Source organism: Staurois parvus, unplaced genomic scaffold (genome assembly GCF_062004578.1).
Source record: "Staurois parvus isolate SC_StPar_1 unplaced genomic scaffold, SC_StPar_1.0 ptg000174l, whole genome shotgun sequence".
Classification (NCBI taxonomy): Eukaryota; Metazoa; Chordata; class Amphibia; order Anura; family Ranidae; genus Staurois; species Staurois parvus.
The window spans coordinates 3,104,737-3,128,574 of record NW_028317970.1 but is presented as its reverse complement, the minus strand read 5'-3'; the positions used below and the strand labels follow the sequence as shown (position 1 = coordinate 3,128,574).

Here is a 23,838-nt window from a genome sequence, read left to right as displayed (position 1 = left end):
TGACATTCTTGGACCTCAAGAAATTAGATTGGCCGTCAGTACTTCAGGATTGATCAATAATCAGATCTATACCATAGTTTGTGAACTCTATAACTTTCCTACAAACTAAATAATACATCCTAATTTGGGTTATTTTCACCAAAGACATGTAGCAGAATACATCTCGGCCTAAATTTATGAAGAACAATTATTTATTTGTAAATTTTTATAACGGAAACAAAGAAAAACGTGTATTTTTTTCAACATTTTTGGCCTTTTTTTTGTTAATTTAGCAAAAAATAAAAACCCCAGCGGTGATTAAATACCACCAAAAGAAAGCTCTAGTTGTGTGAAGAAAATGATAAAATTTTAGTTTGGGTACAGTGTTGTATGACCGCGCAATTGTCATTCAAAGTGTGAGAGCGCTGAAACGTGAAAAATGGCCTGGGCAGGAAGGTGTAAAATTGCACGGTATTGAAATGGTTAAACTGCATCATCAACATTTTTCCTGAAAAAGGATTGTTCTCTTCAAAACTTCTCTTTGACTTTCTTTCACTTTTAGTTATCTGGGTCTCATTTAAATCTAGTCCTTGGGGGAGCATGCGTGGCCGGTTCCCGTATGGACGTGTAGTGTGATCCGCTCCGTCCAGCCGCCAGAGCGATCGCGGCTCACACAGATCCCAGGGAATTCTGACCCCACAGCGATCCACATCAGAGGTGCCCGAACCTCCCCAGATATGCCCCGCAGGAGGAAAACCCCGGGGCAGCCGGGGAAACTGACTCAATTCTTCCCTGCCATCACGGCAGGGATCCAAGATGGCGCCGGTGGCAGTGACATGAGGGACAGCAGGCAGCAAGGGGACTACTCTACCCAGCAATAAGACCACAGGCTGCGATATCCATTGTACCCAGGGGACCCTGGTGAGTTGTCTCCCCCTCTGTCCCCCACCACAAGAAGCCCAGCCAAGTCTAGAATCAGACTGGACCCTGAGCAGCAGCATACATACCAGGCCCTCAGTGATTCACCCCCACAGATACACACAGACCTCCCTGTCATAGAGGCATTCCCAGCAACAGATCAACCAGTAACTAAGATATGTATGAAGAACATGCTGTTATCTCTCAAACAAACCCTGCATGATGATTTATCATCATCTTTAGTACACATCACTAGCGTGGTCAAACACCAAGAACAAAGAATACAACATATTGAATCCAAAATGGGGGACGTCATTATAGAGCACAATGATTTGATTGACGCACACACAGATCATACCTCGGACATTGAACAAATTAATCTGAAACTAGCCGACCTGGAAGATCGTTCAAGGCGTAACAATATCAAGTTTAGGGGTATACCTGAAAGCGTCACTAATGAAGCATTACTATCCTATATACAACAATATATAAAATTCCTCATACCATCCATCTCTGATCTGGAGCTGGCTATAGACCGAGCCCACCGTCTACCTAAACCATCATTCCTATCGGCTTCCATTCCTAGGGATGTCTTAGCCCGGATCCATTTCTATCACATAAAAGATAATATTATGCTGGCAGCCAGAAATACATCTGCACTCCCACCGACACATGCAAATATCCGGTTATTCGCGGACCTCTCGAAGACCACGCTACTTAACCACAAAAAGATGATTACCATTACTAAAGCCTTGAGGAACCATGGTATAGCATATCAATGGGGATTCCCCACAAAACTAGCCGTAAAACAACACTGTAAAGCCTTCACTATCAAAAATCTTGAAGCGGGCCTGGACCTGCTTAAAACCTGGAAAATAATCCCTGAAGACACACTACAAAACGCACCTACTCATTCTCAGAATATGGAAGCTGTTTAAGCCTGTCACTGCTCACCCCCGCTATAACATCAACGTAGCACCTCAAAGATGTCGTTTCCCCTCAATAATCTCTGGCGATCGGCCAAGTTATGGAAGTTATGTTACCAGAAATTGTTTGGCTTGACCTTCTTTATGGCCAAATCCTGTTCGAACCCCCACATCTGATGTAGCAACACAAGCTACTCCGACCACTTACATTTTACGCAAGTCTTTTTTTTTTTTTTTTTTACCCCCTTCCTTTTTTTCCTCTCACCTCCTTCCTTGGCACCACCACCAGTTGCTCAATCCCACCTTAACACTTATGGATCTACGATGAACTTTCATGGAAACGCCACCTTAATCCAGCAACCGAACCTAAACCGCTTTCCCACATCTGATTACCTCCTGACTCACATGGATACGCTTGCACAACCTCATATCCTTTCAAATATCACTTCAAACATTTCGCTTAGCACTCAAAGACCTACACAATGATCAACATCACATCCCTTAATGTCCGTGGCTTAAACTCTCCATTCAAGAGATCGATGCTCCAAAAAGAAACTAGGAAATTTCAGACCGACATCCTTTTTATTCAAGAATCCCACTTCGCTACAAACAAGATACCCAAACTTCCCCTCCATCGTTTCCCAAACATCTTCATGGCCACTAACTTCCAAAAAAAAAAAAAAAACTGGGTCATTACAGCCATAAAAGACTCTATCCAGTTCCGACATATATCAGAAACCGTCGACCCTCAAGGTCGCTACCACATTCTAATATGCCAACTGAATAACAGCCTCTACACTTTGGTGAATGTCTATGGTCCCAACAAAAACCAGTTGAAATTCTATAACAAGCTCTACAACACTATCTCTTCACTAAAACAAGGCAGAATTATCATCAGAGGAGACTTCAATATTATTGGCAACCCACATCTGGATTCATCCTTTAATAAAAGATCGCCTAAACAGGCCTTCAACCAATTCCTACATAACTATGACCTCTACGACATCTGGAGATGCCAACATAGCAATGAGAAGGACTACACCTACTACTCCCCTCCACTCCTTTCATACTCCAGAATCGACTTTTTCCTTACGGACAAATGGACACTGCAACATATATCATCATCCAAAATTGGCACAATAACGTGGTCAGACCATGCTCCAATCCACATTTCAGTAGACAAAAACCAACGTTCGGCAATCCTGCATATTTGGAGACTAAACTCTGCAATCCTGAAGAACCCAGAACACCAAAAACATATTTTAGAAGCTCATAACCTATTTTTTTAAACCAACACAACTCCTAACATGCCTATAACCACGATCTGGCCCACCTATAAGGCTTACATGAGAGGTATCCTCATACAATTAAACTCCCGCATCAAAAAACAAAGGTCCTATCAAATCAATCAAATTCTATCTTCCATTAAACGGAATGAAGAAATTAACAAAACAAACCCAAATGCCGCCATAGCCGCAACCCTGGCCTCTGACAGAAACAAATTGCAAATACTTCTGTTACACGAATACGACCTTAACCTACAGAGAACTAAATCCAATACAGAATGATTCAAGACCTTCCCTCAACACAGGGCAAGAAAGAGCTTTTAGTCATAAAAAGACAAAAGTTTTACTTACCAAGTGAGGTGGGTGGTCATCCTGGACAAGCCCACAGCTGAAAGGATTGATTTTCTTATCCCCTCAGAGACCCCCGGTCTGTGGAGAGATTCCTGGTTTATCAGCAGAATTCTGGGAACACCCCTTGAACACGGAAATAACGGCAGCTTATGTTCAGAGATGTTCAAAGTTTATTAGACATTACTAAGATTATATAGGATACAGAAATAATAAGGGGGGGAGCGAGTTCTAGAACTGTAACTTGTAAGTTTCCATCATGAGCTGACTACATGAAACATGACATATACATTTCTTGGTATAAACTGTTTTTGCTAGCTTTCTGAGAATTAGTCGAACAAAGAAAATGTCAGGGTCGTGATATCATTGTTTATACTTTCTGGTGCAAGCAGAAACAGTTTCATTAAACTTCTAATATATCTGCAAAAACCTAACTTAATATTTAAAATGGCGTACATCAACACAATGGAGGTTCTCTAGATCCTTTCAAGCTCCTCCCCCAATGTTCCTCCATCTGGAGTCAGAGAATCCTATGACATCACATCAACCTCACAGCTCCTCCTCCCAATGTCCTTCCATCTGAAGTCAGAGAATCCTATGACATCACACCGACCTGCTCCTCCTAACAATGTCCCTCCATCCAGAGTCAGAGAATCTTATGACATCACACCGACCTCACAGTTCCTCCAACCACTGTCCCTCCTTCCAGCTCTTTGTTTTTTTTTTTTTGTTTTTTTTTTCTGGTGCTCTTAGGATGTGGGCAGATTCTCTAAATTCTCACAACCAAAGCAGAACGGTTGATCCTTCATTTTATGTAATGTCAGAATTCCTTATACCAAGCCTTGAAGTGGGGCTTCACTAAAACACAGATCTGACCGGAGAGGTGAGGAGGATTCTGGGAATATCATTTGATGTGACTATTTGTGTTCAGATGTAGAGTTTTCCTCCTGTGAAGTCTGGAGATCATATGACATCACATTGCCTCCACCTCCCTCCCTGATAGAAGAGAGAAAGAAGAAGATTCTAGAAGTCACCAGAGAGATCACTGAGCTGCTGACAGGAGAGGTGAGCGGTGCCGGGAATTCTGGGACATTCTCCAGTAACAGACAAGGGATGTGTCTGGATGGTGACTGTATCATTGTGTGTGTCAGGTTCCTATAAGGTGTCAGGGTGTCACTGTCTATTTCTCCATGGAGGAGTGGGAGTATTTAGAAGGACACAAGGATCTCTACAAGGACGTCATGATGGACAATCAGCCGCCCCTCACATCACCGGGTAAGAGGAGACTTTATTGTAAAGGAGAGAGCAGTACGGAGGATCCACCTAGATCCCCCATCATCTGATAAACACATAGAAACAATGGATTCAGTCAGTGTGTGTGTTTCCTACAGATGGATCCAGTCATGGGAACCCACCAGAGAGATGTCCCCGTCCTCTGTATTCCCAGGATTCCACACAAGAAGGTCACACCATCCCTCACCATCATCAGGTAGATGAGGAACAATCACTGATAGTATCATTAGGATCTGTACATTATCTGCATTGTTACCATTGATGTCATTTTTATTATATATTCAGAGTGGAAACCTGAGAGATCCTAAAGTTGAGGTTAAAGAAGAGATAAAAGAGGAGGAGGATGAGGATGGGGGGATGGAGGCATCAGAGCTTCTAAAGGAACACAAAGATCTGTACCAGGACACCATGGTGGAGTAATCCAGCTACAGGAACCCACCAGAGAGATGTCCCCGTCCTCTGTATTCCCGGGATTCCACACAGGAAGGTCACACCATCCCTCACCATCATCAGGTAGATGATGACAATTATTGGTAGCTGTGATTTATACACAGCATGTTTGTTACAATGAATGTTTTATTATATTTTTCAGAGTGGAATCCTCGGGGATGATAATATTGATGTTAAAGAAGAGTATAAAGAGGAGGATGAGGAGAATGGAGTGATGGAGGAGTTTTCAGAAGGACACAAGGATATGATGGAGCCACCTAATACCAGGAACCCACCAGAGAGATGTCCCCGTCCTCTGTATTCCACACAGGAAGATCACACCATCCCTCACCATTACAAGGTTGGTGGGATGGAGCATCTAGAACATGGACTCGTGGAGACAATTTGTGCATTTTTCATGTGAGTTTATATCTTACAGATTTTTTTCTTGGTTTAGGGTGAAGATGTTATAGATGTAAAAGTTGAGGTGAAAGCAGAAGAAGAAGAGGCGTATGTGAGGGATGATCAGCAGTCTATGGAGGAGGATGGAATAACGGGGACATTTATAGAGGAGGACACTCCTACAGAGATCAGCACAGGTGGGTCATGAACACTAAATCCATTCCTCCACCCATACTGCTCACTGATTGGTCCAGAGTAGGGCGGGGACTGGGTGATATCAGCCTGTAATCCCCTGGTCACTTTCCTGAGCTGTGTTCCCCGTCCTGTATTCCTGGATTTCTCTCGGATAATCTTCCTTCTCTGTGCTGCAGACACAATTTATGTCTCTAGACTGGATTTATGGAGGTTCTGGGGTTCAGCTGGCAGCAAAATGTTCATTTTCACCATAAGTGTTACTAGACCTAGGCACCTGGGGTGTGTGCTTTGGGTCTTCTGTCCCATGTCTGGGTCTAGTAAGATCTCTGACAGAACAATTCTTCCAGGGGACCTTCTCTGTTATCTGCTGGCTGTGCCGGGTGGAGGGATATGTCTGTAGTGTCTCAGACCCAAGTCACTGAGTGCAGTCTCAGGAGATGGGAGGCAGCGGTGTGGGATCTCTGCAACTTGTCTACAGTAAACATTTTGGCTTCCACTGATTATTGAATACCAATATTATGAGTTCTGATACTTTACAATTATTATTATGCAGGATTTATGGCGCCAACAGTTTGCTCAGCGCTTTACAATATAATGGGAGACAATACAGCAACAATACAGATCAATACAAGAGGGATAGGAGGGCCCTGATCCTGGGAATTTATAATCTAAGAGGGAGGGGCTAGTGTTATAAAAGGTAGTAACTGTGGGGGATGGACTGGTTGGAAGAGAAGATTCCAGTATTCGCTGAGGGCAAGATAGGCTTCCCTGAAGAGATAGGTTTTCAGAGATCGCCTAAAAGTGGGCAGAGTAGGCGATAGTCTGATAAATTGAGGTAGAGAGTTCCAGAGGATGGGGGAAGCTCTGGATAAGTCCTGGAGATGAGCATGGGAGGAGGAGACAAGGGAGCTAGAGAGCAGGAGGTCTTGCGAGGAGTGGAGAGTACGGTTTGGGTGATATTTAGAGACAAGATCAGTGATGTACTTTGGGGAAGAGTTATAAATGGTTTTATAAGTTATTGTTAGAGTTTTGAATTTTATCCATTGGGCAATAGGAAGCCAGTGGAAGGATTGGCAGAGAGGGGTGGAGAACACTGAATGGAGAGCAGTGGAAGGATTGGCAGAGAGGGGTGGAGGACACTGAGTGGAGGCCAGTGGAGGGATTGGCAGAGAGGGGTGGAGGACACTGAGTGGAGGCCAGTGGAGGGATTGGCAGAGGGGGGTGGAGGACACTGAATGGAGGCCAGTGGAGGGATTGGCAGAGAGGGGTGGAGGACACTGAGTGGAGGTTAGTGGAGGGATTGGCAGAGAGGGGTGGAGGACACTGAATGGAGGCCAGTGGAGGGATTGGCAGAGAGGGGTAGAGGACACTGAGTAGAGGCCAGTGGAGGGATTGGCAGAGAGGGGTGGAAGATACAGAACGGTTAGTAAGGTGGATGAGTCTGGCAGCAGCATTCATGAAAGACTGAAGAGGGGATAGCCTGCGATGAGGTAGGCTAATGAGGAGGGAGTTACAATAGTCAAGGCGAGATATAACAAGGGAGTGGATAACATATATCAACCGACTTAAAATACACCCAAAGTCCAAATAAATGTCCCAAAACGTGAAAAACTGTGAACAATTGTCCAAATTACATCCAGATCTTGACAAATACAGTAGGTACCCACTCATACACAATGAAGATGAATCCCAGATGCTTTTCAAATACCTCAAAAAAAGAAAAATCTAGACATAGTGTATTATCTTAGGTCTTAAAGACAGTGCCACACGTGCAGCATGCAAACACTACAGTGCCACAATATGGCTGCATATACATCATCAGGACCAGGAAGCTGTTTTTATCGGTTTATAATGTAAGTGGCTACAATAAAATTTGTATGTTATTTGATTCATACGCTGATCCCTGGTCTGTTTGTGAGGTCTAAGGGAAGTGTCTGGAGAAGAGGATGTCAATCTGAGGATATTCCATGCCCACAATTTTGATTATATTGAATTTAGGGTAATTATGCATTGTTACTACATGGTTTGCAGTGGTGTATATTGAGTATGTTTACACGATTGCTGTGGCACTGTAGTGTTTGCATGCTGCACGTGTGCCACTGTCTCTAAGACCTAAGATAATACACTATGTCTAGATTTTTCATTTTTTGAGGTATTTGAAAAGCATCTGGGATTCATCTTCATTGTGTACGAGTGGGTACCTATTTGTCAAGATCTGGATGTAATTTGGACAATTTTTCACAGTTTTTCACGATTTGGGACATTTATTTGGACTTTGGGTGTATTTTAAGTCAGTTGATATATGATATTGGTACTTCAGGGGAAGGATTGTGATACGACTTTAATGGGTATTGTATTTTGGATGTGTGCTGACTTATAGTTATTTTAAGGGAGTGGATAAGTTGCTTAGTGGTTTCCGAAGTTAGGAACGGGCGTATCTTGGAGATGTTGTGGAGGTGACGTCTACAAGATTTGGACAGTGATTGGATTTGGGGCTGAAAGGACAGATGGGAGTCTAGGATTACACCTAGTACCCTGGCATGAGGAGAGGGACTGATGGGTGTCTTATTGGTCTTGATGGAGAAGTTGGAGGAGGGGGCACGGGCTGGAGGGAATACTAAGAGCTCAGTTTTGGAAAGATTGAGTTTGAAGAAGTGGAGTGACATTCATGCCGATATGTCAATAGTAGATTAGTAATGCGAGAGGAGACTGAAGGGGTGAGGTGAGGAGAAGACTGAAGGGGTGAGGTTAGGGGTAGAAAGATAGATTTGTGTGTCATCCGCATAGAGATGGTACTTAAAGCCGTGGGAGTTTATCAAGTGACCAAGGGAGGAGGTGTAGATGGAGAAGAGAAGGGGTCCAAGGACAGAACCTTGAGGGAACCCTACAGAAAGAGGGAGTGAAGAGGAGGAGGCAGCATTATAGGTAACACTGAAGGAGTGCTGCAATAGGTAGGAGGAGAACCAGGAGAGAGCAGAGTCTGAGGCCAAGAGAGTGGAGTTTTTTGAGGAGTACGGTGTAAGAGTATGGAGTAGCGGCCACTGGTTGGGAAGAGTATGGAGTAGCGGCCACTGGTTGGGAAGAGTATGGAGTAGCGGCCACTGGTTGGGAAGAGTATGGAGTAGCGGCCACTGGTTGGGAAGAGTATGGAGTAGCGGCCACTGGTTGGGATGAGTATGGAGTAGCGGCCACTGGTTGGGATGAGTATGGAGTAGCGGCCACTGGTTGGGATGAGTATGGAGTAGCGGCCACTGGTTGGGATGAGTATGGAGTAGCGGCCACTGGTTGGGATGAGTATGGAGTAGCGGCCACTGGTTGGGATGAGTATGGAGTAGTGGCCATTGGTTTTAGCAGGGCAGTTTCAGTGGAGTGTAGTGAGCAAAATCCAGACTGTAATGGGTGAAGAAGGTTGTTGTCAGTGAGGTGGGAGCTCAGGCGATTGTAAACTAAGCGTTCTAGGAGTTTAGAGGTAAATGGCAGCAGGGAGATGGGTCTTAAGTTGTTCAGGTTGGTGGGGTCCAGGGAGGGCTTGTTAAGTATGGGAGTTATATGCACATGCTTTAGAGGGGTGGGGAAGGCACCATTAGAGAGGGAGAGATTGAAGATGTGAGTGAGGGAGCATAGGATGGAAGAAGAGGGTGACCGTAGTAGTTGTGAGGGGACAGGATCCAGGGGGCAGGTGGTGAGACAGGCTTCTGAGAAAACCTTAGTGACCTCTTCGGTAGTAGCGAGGTCAGAAGAGGAAAGTGTTGAGGGAGGTTTAGTATAAGGTATGCTAAGTGGGATGGATGTCTGTGCAGTGGAGATGTCCCTACAAATTGCATCAATCTTGTTTTTGAAATGATTTGCAATCTCGTGAGCAGTGAGTGAGGTACTGGGTGGAGGTGGAGAAAGTAGAGAGTTATAAGTAGAGAAGAGACGCTGAGGACTGGATAACAAGGTATTGATGAGAGTGGCAAAGTCGGCTTGTTTGGCAGCATGGAGGAATTGTATGTGAAGAAAGCAGATTTATAGCGGGTGAATGATTGCTGGGATTTGGTTTTACACCACAATCGCTCCTGCGCACAACTATGTCATTTAAGATGTCTGGTGTGGTCAGTCTGCCACGGATGTAATGGTCGGGGCCTGATGCTTCGTGTTGTTAGAGGAACAAGTGAGTCCAGTGTGGGTGACAGTGAACTGTTGTAGACAGCAGTGGCCAGGTCAGGGCAGGACAGGGGAGAGATTCTGTCATAGAGTTGGTCAGTTGCAGAGTGGAAAGGAGCCGGGTTCAAGTTGTGAAGGTTTCTGCAGGTAATTGTTGGCTGCTTGGAGGGATAGGTGTTTGAAGACGAGGAGACTGTGAAGGTGATGAGATTGTGATCAGAGAGAGGAAAGGGGGTGTTTGTGAGGTTGTAGGGAGTGCAAAGATGGGAGAAAACAAGGTCTAATGTATTCCCATCAGAGTGAGCGGAGGACGGCGTCCGTCAGAGTGAGCGGAGGACGGCGTCCGTCAGAGTGAGCGGAGGACGGCGTCCGTCAGAGTGAGCGGAGGACGGCGTCCGTCAGAGTGAGCGGAGGACGGCGTCCGTCAGAGTGAGTGGAGGACGGTATACATTGTGCTAATGCAAAAGATGAGGTTATGTTGAAGAGTTGGGATGTAGCCTTTATTATATAATTTATATTGTACATTATGTAGTATTGACTCTTACATTATCTCACTTGTAAATGGCGCCATCTTGAAATTTGGAAAGTATCTGACCACACCAATGCTTGTGAGGGCAGAGGAAACATCCAGGGTCTAATAGTCCCCAGATCTCTCCATAAAGAGTACCTGTCACTGCCTAATACTGTCACAAAGGATGTTTACATTCCTTGTGACAGCGATAAAACTGATAAATTAAAGAAATGAGTACAAAAAAAAAAATTAAACCGCCCCTATCCCAAACAAACAAAAAACAAAAGCTCCTGCATGAAAAGTCAAACCCAAACATCAGAGGGAGAGAAATAATTCCAGCACCTGACCTCCTCTGTATCTCTAAACTGGTAACCTGGAAAGGCTTTTAAAGTGGCGTCTTTGGTGACTATTTTCTGCGATTCCATGAGCATGTGCAAGTTTAAAGTGTAACATGCTAGATCTCTTTTTTCTCATATTTTACAAAAAAGGGTATTTTGTGTTGTAGGTGCTAGAAAAACTGCTATGCAAATACGGAAAACAATTGCAAAACCCACTATTTTTACTCTCTAGGGCCTCTAATAAAAATGTTTTGGACATATAACTAATTTCACAGCAAAAAAATACTTTTTGTTTATGTCACAGGTTCACCCACATACACCCCCACACACACACACACACACACACACACACGCCCACAGCGACTAGCTAACGGAGTTGTGCACGTGCGGCCGTGACTTTGGGTAAGAGGGAATAACGGGGACTTAACTTTGAATATATAAGACTAGCTAGCTGTGATATACTTTCACAGCCCACACTATCTCTTGGCCACCACCGGAGGGAGACTCCAATCCAGATGGCTGACCACACACTGGCAGATACAAATCTTATATACAATCTGGTGCACTAATTAGAGTTGAGGAGCAGCTTAGCAATCACACCCTTCTAGGATCCCTCCAGCTATCCTACAGCTAGAACCCCGATGTTAATCACTCTTCCACTGTCAACACACCCCCACACTAGACACACCACAAATGGTAGCTTGACACCACCCAGCAGTTTATCCGCAGAACGGTCTGTTGGGACACACACACACACACACACACACACACGCACGTTGCCTTTACAAACTGCACGCAATCTGCCAACAAGCAGTGCAATTGCATACAGATTGGCAATGAGCTTGACAGAGCGTATAAAGAGACTAAAATACAAAACCATCTAATCTCTCCAATCTGATCTCTCTGGAGATATGAGCCCGAGCTTAAATACACAGAAGTCACTTATTAATTTTAAGATTTAATATCCCAAAAGTGGGCAGTGCATAAAATATGTACAAAATATAAAAAGTTACAAGACACACAAATGAATATTCACTAAAATATAAAAGGGAATAAAAAATGAAAAAAAACTTTTACCAAGATTTATCCTGCATCTGGAGCAAGTCAGAAAGTCAGCAATCCGTCAGTCAAATAGAACCAGCTCCATACGAATTACCATGTCCATATCTCCAGTCCTCAATTTATGGGAATATGGACGTAGGCGGGACATGAGTCCTGGGCCAATTTCCTCCTGGGGGTGTTCCTGTACCTGCTCACAGGATCTTCTGGGTGCTGTCCTGCCCAAAGTCAAATGGACCAAGACAGGCTTGAATCACCAAGTCGGAGATTGAATTTCTGACACGAGCTCATCAGTCCGATCGCAACAGTACCAATCACTGTTCCACTATTACTACTACTACTGTACATTGCATACTCCTGACCCCTGCACTATATACTCCATGTTGTACATTACATACTCCTGACCCCTGCACTATATACTCTATGTTGTACATTACATACTCCTGACCCCTGCACTATATACTCTATGTTGTACATTACATACTCCTGACCCCTGCACTATATACTCCATGTTGTACATTACATACTCCTGACCCCTGCACTATATACTCTATGTTGTACATTACATACTCCTGACCCCTGCACTATATACTCTATGTTGTACATTACATACTCCTGACCCCTGCACTATATACTCTATGTTGTACATTACATACTCCTGACCCCTGCACTATATACTCTGTTGTACATTACATACTCCTGACCCCTGCACTATATACTCTATGTTGTACATTACATACTCCTGACCCCTGCACTATATACTCTATGTTGTACATTCCATAGTCCTGACTTCTGCTCTCCCCCCTCTGCTATATATACACATAATATAGATTCTCTTTTGTTCCCCCCATTTCCTCCCAGCTGGACATTTTATATTGGATGATGTGATTGGAGCACAGACTTTTACATGGTGATAATAATGTGATAACATTCTCCAACTTTGGACCCTTAAACAGAAAGTGATAATGAGGGAGGAGTCAATACCCCAATGATGGTGGTCTTCAGGATCAGTCCAGTCTTCATCTTGGTTGTTCTCCCCCCATCCTCACTCTCTGACCTCTGGTGGGGCTCAGCCCCGCTGTTCTTCATGACTAAATCATGGACTAAATAAGGAAGTGCAGTACTTCTTGTGCTGGGAAGATGGTGATGAGTGATAGAGGGGGTTGGGACCCTCGTCCTATAATCCCCTCATCACTGTCCCTCCTATAAAAGACAGTTCTGGTTGTTTCCTCACTCTCTGACTAAGGTCCATGAATAAAGAAATGATCTGGTAGGAGATCAGAGGAGCCATTTCCTAGTTCCCTTGAGGGTGGAATTGTAAGCTCCTCAGAGACCAAGCTACCTGATGTGGGCGGAGTCCTGGGTTGGGGGAACCAATCAGCTCCTGTCTAGTAATCCTCTTTGTCTTTTAGTCCATGGCCGGGAGATGAGGAAAACCTCTGAGGATTGTCTCACTTTGTCTCCAGACTGGAAAGTAGAAGATGAGGACATCACACAGTATAGTCCAGGAGAAAACCCGACTCCCTCCAATGTCCATCCGGCACCACCCAGTGTAGATGGACCATCGGATTCCTCGTATCCTGAGGAACCTCAGAATGTGCGGGGCCGGGCCGGCCTTCCAACAGGGAAGAGGTTCTCCTGTACTGAGTGCGGGAAATGTTTTCATTTTAAATCCGGTCTTAATGTGCATAAAAGATCTCACACGGGAGAGAAGCCGTATTCCTGTCCTGAGTGTGGAAAATGTTTTTCAGAGAAGTCCAGTCTTTACAGACATCAGATATCTCACACAGGAGAGAAGCCATTTTCCTGTCCTGAGTGCGGGAAATGTTTTACACAGAAGTCTAATCTTCACACACATCAGAAATCTCACACGGGGGCGATGCCATATTCCTGTCCTGAGTGTGGAAAATGTTTTTCAGAGAAGTCCAGTCTTTACAGACATCAGATATCTCACACAGGAGAGAAGCCATTTTCCTGTCCTGAGTGCTGGAAATGTTTTACACAGAAGTCTAATCTTCACACACATCAAAGATCTCACACGGGGGAGAAGCCGTATTCCTGTCCTGAGTGTGGGAAATGTTTTTCAGAGAAGTGTAGTCTTTACAGACATCAGAGATCTTATACTGGGGAGAAGCCATATTCTTGTCTTGAGTGTGGAAAATGTTTTTCAGAGAAGTTCCTTCTTTACACACATCAAAGATCTCACACAGGAGAGAAGCCATTTTCCTGTCCTGAGTGCAGGAAATGTTTTTCACAGAAGTCTAATCTTTACAGACATCAAAGATCTCACACGGGGGAGAAGCCGTATTCCTGTCCTGAGTGCGGGAAATGTTTTTCACAGAAGTCTAATCTTTATACACATCAGAGATCTCACACAGGGGAGAAACCGTATTCCTGTCCTGAGTGCGGGAAATGTTTTCCAGAGAAGTCTAGTCTTTACAGACATCAAAGATCTCAGACAGGGGAGAAGCCATTTTCCTGTCCTGAGTGTGGTAAATGTTTTACACAGCAGTCTAATCTTCAAACACATCAAAGATCTCACATGGGGGAGAAGCCGTATTCCTGTCCTGAGTGCGGGAAATGTTTTTCACAGAAGTCCAATCTTTCCAAACATCAGAGATCTCATACGGGGGAGTAGCCACTTTCCTGTCTGGAGTGAGGGAAATGTTCCTCACTGAAGTCCTGTCTTCCTGTACATCAGGGATGGAGGTGTATTAGTGCCTTGAGTGCGGGAAATGTCTTCTAGATGAATGTTGCTGGACATCCCAGCTCTCATGTGGGGAAGAAGCACACCCAGATATACTCCATGGCTGATCTTCATCATGGAAGAAACAGTCCATAAGGAGATCAGAGGTCCCCAAAGACATGGATGAAGTGTGGGACCGGGTTGCCCATTGATGGCAGGAGAAGAAGTTTTCAATGTATTTTCCATGAATGGAAGACATTCCAGCAGCTCAGATGTGATCCTAATAACATTGGTTCCCCCATTCACACAGCAGGAATGGACATGAACTCTCACTGAGTGAATTGCTATACAAACATTCTATGAATAGACCCCCAAATGTCAGGAGACGTTTCTATAAAGACGGGAAGTATGGAGCAGAGAAATGAATAGACCTCCCAGCAATGTTATTACCAGGCTGCAGCTAGGGGGAGCTCTAATGTCACCCCAGCAGAGTGATCCCATCTAGCCCACATTAACCCTCTCACTGCCAGAGCTGTTTCTGCATGATTTTGCACACATGGGAAAATGCAGATTTTGGTCCTGAAGATGAGATAAACCCCCAAACATCTATTCTGTGACATCAGAGGCCCTGGAGAATAAAATGGTGGTGATTGTTAAGGTGTTCCCCGTACACAGATTCCCCTTCATATCCGCCTTTATTTCCTCCTTTCCCCCATTTTCTATGTTGGGATCTTTTCTACAATACTTTGTTATAATAATGGAACACGTTGTGTATTGTATTGTACACCAATAATAATGACTCCGCCCCCACATTCCAGACAAGAGATCTTCCTGACCAATCGGATTCCTTCCTTTACTATTTCCTGATTTTTATGCTTCAATCTTGTTAAATGTAAAATTATAATAAAACATTTATTGAACAAAAACTATTGTGTGTGTCGGTGCAATGACGGCAAACTTCAATATAGAACATTGCTCCTCGGTGACACCTCACACCCTTCAATAACGGGGCAGAGTGCGGGGGTCAGCAGTATATCATATACAGCCCACCATACAGAGTGCAGAGGGGGGCTGTAGTGTGCCCCCCCTCCTGATCCATACCAGGCCACATGTCCACAACATGGGGGTCACCTTACCAGGGGGGATTCCCCCAGGCATAGCATCTTGTCACCTTGGCTGGTGGGTGTGGGGATCTGTGGGTGGGGGTCATATTGGATTCTGGAAACCCCCTTTAATAACAAGGGGCCCCTATATACCGTCCCCCATGTGAATGAGTATGGGGTATATAGTACCCGACAATAGCACCAGCCCAATGACAGCTCCCTGAACTGTCATCATCTACATAAGTGAAGGGACAGGGATGGTGGGACCTTATTGCCCAAATGTGACCAGTGACCATATTTGGTCAGTGATGTCACTGCTATCCCCGCCCCCTTCCTTACATGTCAGGGATTCCCAATAACATCACTGATTCCTGGGGGTGTGGCCGCTGTACCCATCCATGTCTTCCTCAGGCACCAGTGACAGCGGGAAGCTGTTATATATAGAAGTGGTAGAAATGTCTCTTCTACAGGTGAAACTCAAAAAATGAGAATATGGTGCAAAAGTTCATTTATTTCAGTGCAGCAACTTAGAAGGTGACACTAATATATGAGACTCATTCCATGCAAAGCAAGATAGTTCCAGCCGTGATTTGTCATCATTGTGATGATTATGGCTTACAGCTCATGAAAACCCCAAATCCACAATCTCAGAAAATGAGAATATTCCATGCAATCAATAAAACACGGATTGTACATAGAACAATATCGCACCTCTGAAAAGTAGAAGCTGCATATGTACTCAGGACTTGGTTGGGGCCCCTTTTGCAGCAATTAGTGCCTCAATGCGGCGTGGCATGGAAGCTATCAACCTGTGGCACTGCTGAGGTGTTATGGAAGACAAGGATGCTTCAATAGCGGCCTTCAGCTCTTCTGCATTGTTCGGTCTCATGTCTCTCATCTTTCTCTTGGCAATGTCCCATAGATTCTCTATGGGGTTCAGGTCAGACGAGTTTGCTGGCCAATCAAGCACAGTAATCTCACGGTCATTGAACCAGGTTTTGGTGCTTTTGGCAGTGTGGGAGGTGCCAAGTCCTGCTGGAAAATGAAGTCAGCCTCACCATAAAGCTCGTCTGTGGAAGGAAGCATGAAGTGCTCCAAAATCTCCTGGTAGACGGCTGTGTTGACCCTGGACTTAATGAAGCACAGTGGGCCAACACCAGCAGATGACATGGCTCCCCAAATCAACACAGACTGTGGAAACTTCACACTGGACTTCAAGCATTTTGCAATGTGTGCCTCTCCATTCTTCCTCCATACTCGGGGTCCTTGGGCCTCTCCATTCTTCCTCCATAGTCGGGGTCCTTGGGCCTCTCCATTCGTCCTCCATACTCTGGGTCCTTGGACCTCTCCATTCTTCCTCCATACTCTGGGTCCTTGGGCCTCTCCATTCTTCCTCCATACTCGGGGGGCCTTGGGCCTCTCCATTCTTCCTCCATACTCGGGGGCCTTGGTCCTCTCCATTCTTCCTCCATACTCGGGCTCCTTGGGCCTCTCCATTCTTCCTCCATACTCGGGCTCCTTGGGCCTCTCCATTCTTCCTCCATACTCGGGCTCCTTGGGCCTCTCCATTCTTCCTCCATACTCGGGCTCCTTGGGCCTCTCCATTCTTCCTCCATACTCGGGCTCCTTGGGCCTCTCCATTCTTCCTCCATACTCGGGCTCCTTGGGCCTCTCCATTCTTCCTCCATACTCGGGCTCCTTGGGCCTCTCCATTCTTCCTCCATACTCTGGGTCCATGTGCCTCTCCATTCTTCCTCCATACTCGGGGTCCTCGGGCCTCTCCATTCTTCCTCCATACTCGGGGTCCTCGGGCCTCTCCATTCTTCCTCCATACTCGGGCTCCTTGTGCCTCTCCATTCTTCCTCCATACTTGGGGTTCTTGGTTTCCAAATGAGATACAAAAGTTGTCTCATCAGAAAAGAGGACTTTGGACCACTGAGCAGCAGGCCAGGTCTGTTTTTCTTTAGCCCAGGTAAGACGCTTCTGACGTTGTTTGTTGTTCAGGAGCGGCTTGACAAGAGGAATACGACATATGAAGCCCATGTCCAGGATCCGTCTCTGTGTGGTGGCTCTTGATGCACTGACTCCAGCCTCAGTCCACTCCTTGTGAAAGTCCCCAACACTTTTGAATGGCCTTTTCCTGACAATCCTCTCCAGGCTGCGGTCATCCCTGCTGCTTGTGCACCTTTTTCTTCCACACTTTTCCCTCCCACATAACTTCCTATTAATGTGCTTTGATACAGCACTTTGGGAACATCCAACTTCTTCTGCAATTCCCTTTTGAGGCTTTCCCTCCTTATGGAGGGTGTCAGTGATGGTGTCAGGTCAGCAGTCTTTCCCATGATTGTGATTCCTACTGAACCAGCCTGAGAGACCATTTAAAGGCTCAGGAACCCTTTGCAGGTGTTATAGCTGAATTATCTGATTAGAGTGGGACACTTTGAGCCTATAATATTGCACCTTTTCACAATATTCTCATTTTCTGAGATTGTGGATTTGGGGTTTTCATGAGCTGTAAGCCATAATCATCACAATGATGACAAATCACAGCTGGAACTATCTTGCTTTGCATGGAATGAGTCTATCTCATATATTAGTTTCACCTGTCAAGTTGCTGCACTGAAATAAATGAACTTTTGCACCATATTCTCATTTTTCGAGTTTCACCTCTATATGTGATGATCGGCTCCTGCAAAACACAGGACTGGAACAGGCAGTTTGGTTTGTACTGTCGTCTCATCCCTACTCTCTGACAACTAAACCCAGAGCCCATCCCAAGTGGTCATTGTATTTGTCCCTTACATTGGTGACCGATGGGAGAAGGACCCCTAATATCAGTGGTAAGTGTAGTGGTCCCTTACATTGGTGACCAATGGGAGGACCCCCTTATATCAGTGGTCAGTGTGGTGGTCCCTTACATTGGTGACTGATGGGAGAAGGACCCCCTTATATCAGTGGTCAGTGTTATGGTCCCTTACATTGGTGACCAATGGGAGAAGGACCCCCTTATATCAGTGGTCAGTGTAGTGGTCCCTTAAATTTTGTGACCAATTGGAGAAGGATTCCCTTTTCTCAGTGGTCAGTGTAGTGGTCTATTACATTTTGTGACCAGTTAGAGAAGGATTCCCTTTTATCAGTGATCAGTGTAGTGGTCCCTTACATTTTGTGACTAATTGGAGAAGGATCTAAAAAAACTAAATGTGAATGAATCACCAGGACCAGATGGCTTGCATCTGAGAGTCCTCAAGGAATGTAGCCAGGTCATTGATAGACAGTCATTCCTCATCTTTAGGAAAGCTTACTGACCGGAATGGTGGCAGCAGATTGGTGAAAATCTAACGTGGTTCCAGTATTCCAGAAAGGGCCGAGATACATATCTGGAAACTCCAAGCCAGTCAGCCTAACATCAATAGTTTGTAAACTATTGGAGGGATGATAAGGGACCATACCCAAGAATTTGCTGATGAACATAGTATCATTAGTAGTACCCAGCATGGATTTATGGGAAAAGATCGTTCTTGTCAGACCAACCTATTGACAATCTATGAGGAGGTGAGCTGTAATCTGGATAAAGGACCCCCGTGGATGTAGAAGCAACGAGGATTGTGTCACTTCCAGAGTCACTCAGATGTAAACAAGCCATTTCCAGCTTGTGAAAGCATCAGAATGAACTGATCTTGGTTTGATCAGATGTTTTTATGGTCAGATTGGGATCTGGGGTCCAATAGACTGCAGATGTCTCAGTAAAGAGAACCTGTCTGATAGCAATAAAAGTAATGAAAAAAATTGGGACAGAGTAACAATAGAAAAAAAAGAAATAATTAAAAAATGAAAGCACCCCACCCCCCTGTGTTTGCACGCAAAGGCTAACACATACCGAAGTCCACCACACATTGTAAACGGTGTTCTCACCACACGTGTCTCCACACAGGTATGGCTGGAAATGTCAGAGTAAGAGCGATAATTCCGGCATCAGACCTCCTGTGTACCTCTACACTGGTAACCTGAGTGACACCTATGGGGGGTATTTAGGCCCCGTAGTTTGGCCCCGTTCCACTGGCGTTTGCAATTTTAAAGCGTGACATGTTAGGTATCTATTTACTCGGCATAACATCATCTTTTACCCCAAAACAGTATTATATTGTGTTTGTTGCACTAACATTAGGTAAAGTTTCTTTTCTAAAAAATGTACATTAAAAAAAAGCTGCACAAATACAATGCGACAAATATTGTACCAGCAACCATATTACTCTCCAGAGTCTCTGCTTATATATAATATTTGGGGGCTCTCAGTCATTTCCCAGCAAATAATGACTTTTACATGTCGGAATGTCAGAATTGGCCGGGTAGGGAAGTATTAATAATAAATAATCATCTCCTGACATTTAGGAGTCTATTAATAAATGGAACAACAACTCCCCCAGGTAGAAGTGCCGGTACAGTCCATTCCTTCTGTGTGAATGGGGTGGGGGGACCAATGGTAGGAGGATCTTTGCTGAGCTGCTTGAAGGGTTTCCATCCATTTCACATGGAAAATACCACATTTGTCTATTAGATGGTGAGAATTCCTAGCGCCATCTAAAGGCCAAATGCAGAATTTACCATTTTAAATCAATGGCTGGTGTCATAGTGTTGGTTTAATTCCCTCATGCCTAGCACAGGCAAAGTAGCGGCCTCTCAGACCAGACCTGGGATTTTTTCCGTGTGTCCACTAATTTGTGTACCTGTCTTTGTGCTGGGAGCATACCGCACGTCGCATTCCCAACACAGAGACCGGGGTGTCAGTGAGAGCCCCGGGTCCTGGAACTCTCAATTCTGGGTCACTTGATCGCTGTGATAGCCCCTGATTGGCTATCACAGTGATCAGTCACTATGAAGCCCACCCCCTTATTTTCTCTCTCTGAATGGAAGAGAGATACATTGTATCATTATATATGTTACACATTGTGTAAAATACCGTATTGTCTTTATATTTTATTAACTTGTATTGGTGAGAAAAGTTCAAAATAGAAAGTCCTTCCAACTCTTGCATAAACTCAAAAATGTATTTAATAATAATTGCATAAAATTAGAAAAAAAAATTGGAATACAGAATGTTTAAATAATGTCCAAAAATATAGTTCTGTTCTTGAGATAAATATTATATGTAATTGTGTATGTGTGTGGTGTCAATAAGTAGGCTCTCTTAGCCTTGCTTCCAAAAAAAGTGTGTGTCCAAAGTCTTTGTTCTGCTCTAAAAAAGGAGCAATTCAGCCCCCACCATCTCCTAAAAGTGGGCTGGTATTCTCTTGTAGTCCCACAATGATAAATGACAACAGATGAATTAGTCTTCTTCCCTCCCCTCAGAGTCTGAGTGAAAAACCCAAGATATATATATATATATATCTCCACATAGATATATATATTCACAGACTATAAGAAAGGTCCAGCCCCTTGATGATGTCGTGTTGACGAAACGCGTTGGGCGTGGCCTACTCGATGTTGACGTCAGAACGTTCTTTTCCCAGTGTTTGTCGGAGGTGATCCGCGGTGAGCGGGGATCGTTCATCACCTCATTGCTGTTTAAGCTGGTGTCTGTCTGGACACCTTTTTTGTGAGTTGTTTGAGCTTTTATTAAATTTACATATGTTTTAAACGTACTGCACCATCATGCTTTTTCCTTTGTCCCTGAGTGTGATTCATGCATATATGAAGGTATGGAATTAAATGGAGAGATTCATCATGAGATCCTTGGCTGCAGAGTATTGCTCTTGGTAGTGATACGTTATCCCTCCTACTGTTCACCATTATTGATTACCTGGACGTGATTAAGAATTACCACATCTAATATCTGGACATCGTTCATTCACCGCTCCCAGAGCTATTGCTGCTCTATAATTTGATCAGCATATAGCTCTGGTGAGTTCATTTAATTCATTTGGTGGTGGATTATTCACAGTGTTATGAAGTCAAAGAGAATATTTAGATTTTGTTTTGGACACTAGTTTATTTTGGACACTTAATATATGGTGATATATATATATATATATATATATATATATTTAGCGCAAACCCTTATGAGATTTTAATGATTTACTTCATTCAAAAACTGATGCAAAGCCTTGCGATTTGTTGGAATTGGATAAGCAGAAATAGTTGTAACTTTTTCTTGTAATAACGGTCTCTGTCCATGACTAATTTGCATATGAAGGAATTCCACCTGTCTTTTCATCAACTGAACTTTCTCTGTATTCAATTTCAATCCTGATGTTTGTAACAAAGTAAATATCTCAGACAAAAGAGTGATATGCTCAGTTATATTTTGTGTAGACAAGAGAAGCGTGCCTACATGCTGGACAATACATTCTGGCTTAGAGAATTTAGCTAATATTTTTCCCAAATACTCATGAACAATTCCATCACTTACATCCAAGCCTGGGACTAGCCTTGTGAATGTATATGTTTCTTTGTTGAAGCTAAAGGAAAGTTTATATTGACAGCTCTTAGCTACCGGTACTGAAAAATGGCTATTGGTGATTTCAAGTACTGAGAATACTTTGGCCTTGGCATCCAGATGTGACATTGTGTTAAAATCAGGAATAATAGATTTGTTATTTGTGATGCATTTGTTCAATGTCCTGAAATCAACTGATAAAGAATATGAGTTATCAGCTTTCTTGATAGGCCAAATACAATTATTCACCACTGATTGTGCTTTCTTGCTGTAAAGACTCCTCTATAATGGAAGAAATTGGATTCATTGATTCTAATGGCAATTTGTATTGAGGTTGAGGCTTAGGGTCTCTACCTTCAATGTCAGCTTCAAAATCTGTAAACAAACCTGCATCATTTTTGCTTTGACTCCAAAGATCTTTATGTGACCTAACCAATTGTTCCAATTCAAGATTGGATCCTGTATGTGGCCATTTATGATCTGAAGACATGTCAGCAGTTGCTGTACAAATACTTCCAACATTACAGTACATGGAAGAATCAATTAACGTTGATTTGGGCCTAGATGGATCTCTCCATAACGTTGAAGTACATAAATCAATTATCAAATTGAGTTTACTAATCACATCAATACCAAGAATGTTCTGGGCACCATGACAATATCAGATGTTTCTGTTAGTTTTCAGAAATCCTGGAATCTCAAAAGTCACATTAGAAACTTTCCTCGCAACTAAACTACATTTTCCACTAAAATCGAGTAAATTGCATTTTGGAGAATTGGCATTTACAGGTAATTTGGTTCAGCTCCTGTACCTACTAAAAACATTATGTTCCTGCCATTCAATACACCCTGTACATATGGCCTTCCACTTTCATCCAATAAAATTGAAGCAACATATTCTAACGGTAAAGGAGAAGAATCTCGATTTGATCCTGACTCTAATTTTGGAAATGGCAATAAACAATTCCTATTAATGACAACAGCACTGTTTACCATATTGTTCAAGCTGTTGTTGACACTCAGTGAACTGATCTCTTTGACTTCTGAGGCATAAGGCAACTCATACAAACTATTGTTGGAACATGGAGGAGCAGATTGTTCAGAAATTGTATTTTCATTTTCTAATTCCAAAGTGTTTCTCTGTAAATCTAATTTATATTGAACACAATCTCTTTTCAAACGACTAAATCATTTACAATAGAAACAAATGGTATTTCCTGTCTGCTCTGAGACTCTAGGTCTGCCTGTGACGTGTTCATCACCATAATTGGGTGTGGCCAAGCACGTGGTCTCTCTCTGATCTCCATTTTGAATAGCTACACTTTCCATCTTCTGATTGTGTAGTTTAATTTGTCTGCTAACTGTATCTATAACTTTGGCTGCTTGATCTAAATCTTTTTATCCGGCAGCAAATAAGAGATGCTGGATATAGATACTTAAATTTTTTAACAAAAGCTTTTATCATAGCAGAACTCTCATTGGCCAAATTAAATATCATTTTGTATACTTTGGAAAATCTATTTTTACAATCAAAAGGATCATCATTGATCGTATCTCTAAAGGAGTCTAAGATTTCCAGAGAAGGAGTTTCCTCCCCAGTTGTACATAGCAATAACTGACGCAATCGGTCTGATGCATTGCTATGAATTTCCACATCATCCTCATTAATATATGGGGTTTTGGTGAATCCACATGCCATAAAGCTGGGAAGCCATAATCTGAAGAAAACATTTCTTTGCTCCTCATTCAGGCAAAAGTTATTGCACAAAATTTCAAAAACTTCTGT

The 23,838-nt window shown here is 43.6% G+C and overlaps 1 protein-coding gene across 1 annotated transcript in view; it reads left to right on the top strand.

Annotated features, from left to right (window-relative positions):
- The first annotated feature begins 1,199 nt into the window (after positions 1–1,199).
- LOC149462523 (uncharacterized) overlaps positions 1,200–23,838 on the top strand; it is a 199,003-nt gene continuing 176,364 nt past the window's right edge. The window contains exons 1-5 of the mRNA XM_089676851.1: positions 1,200–1,662; positions 4,389–4,522; positions 4,654–4,732; positions 4,849–4,946; positions 13,425–14,456. Of these exons, the coding sequence (XP_089532977.1) occupies positions 1,200–1,662; positions 4,389–4,522; positions 4,654–4,732; positions 4,849–4,946; positions 13,425–14,456 (1,806 nt within the window). The remainder of the gene's footprint in view (positions 1,663–4,388; positions 4,523–4,653; positions 4,733–4,848; positions 4,947–13,424; positions 14,457–23,838) is intronic.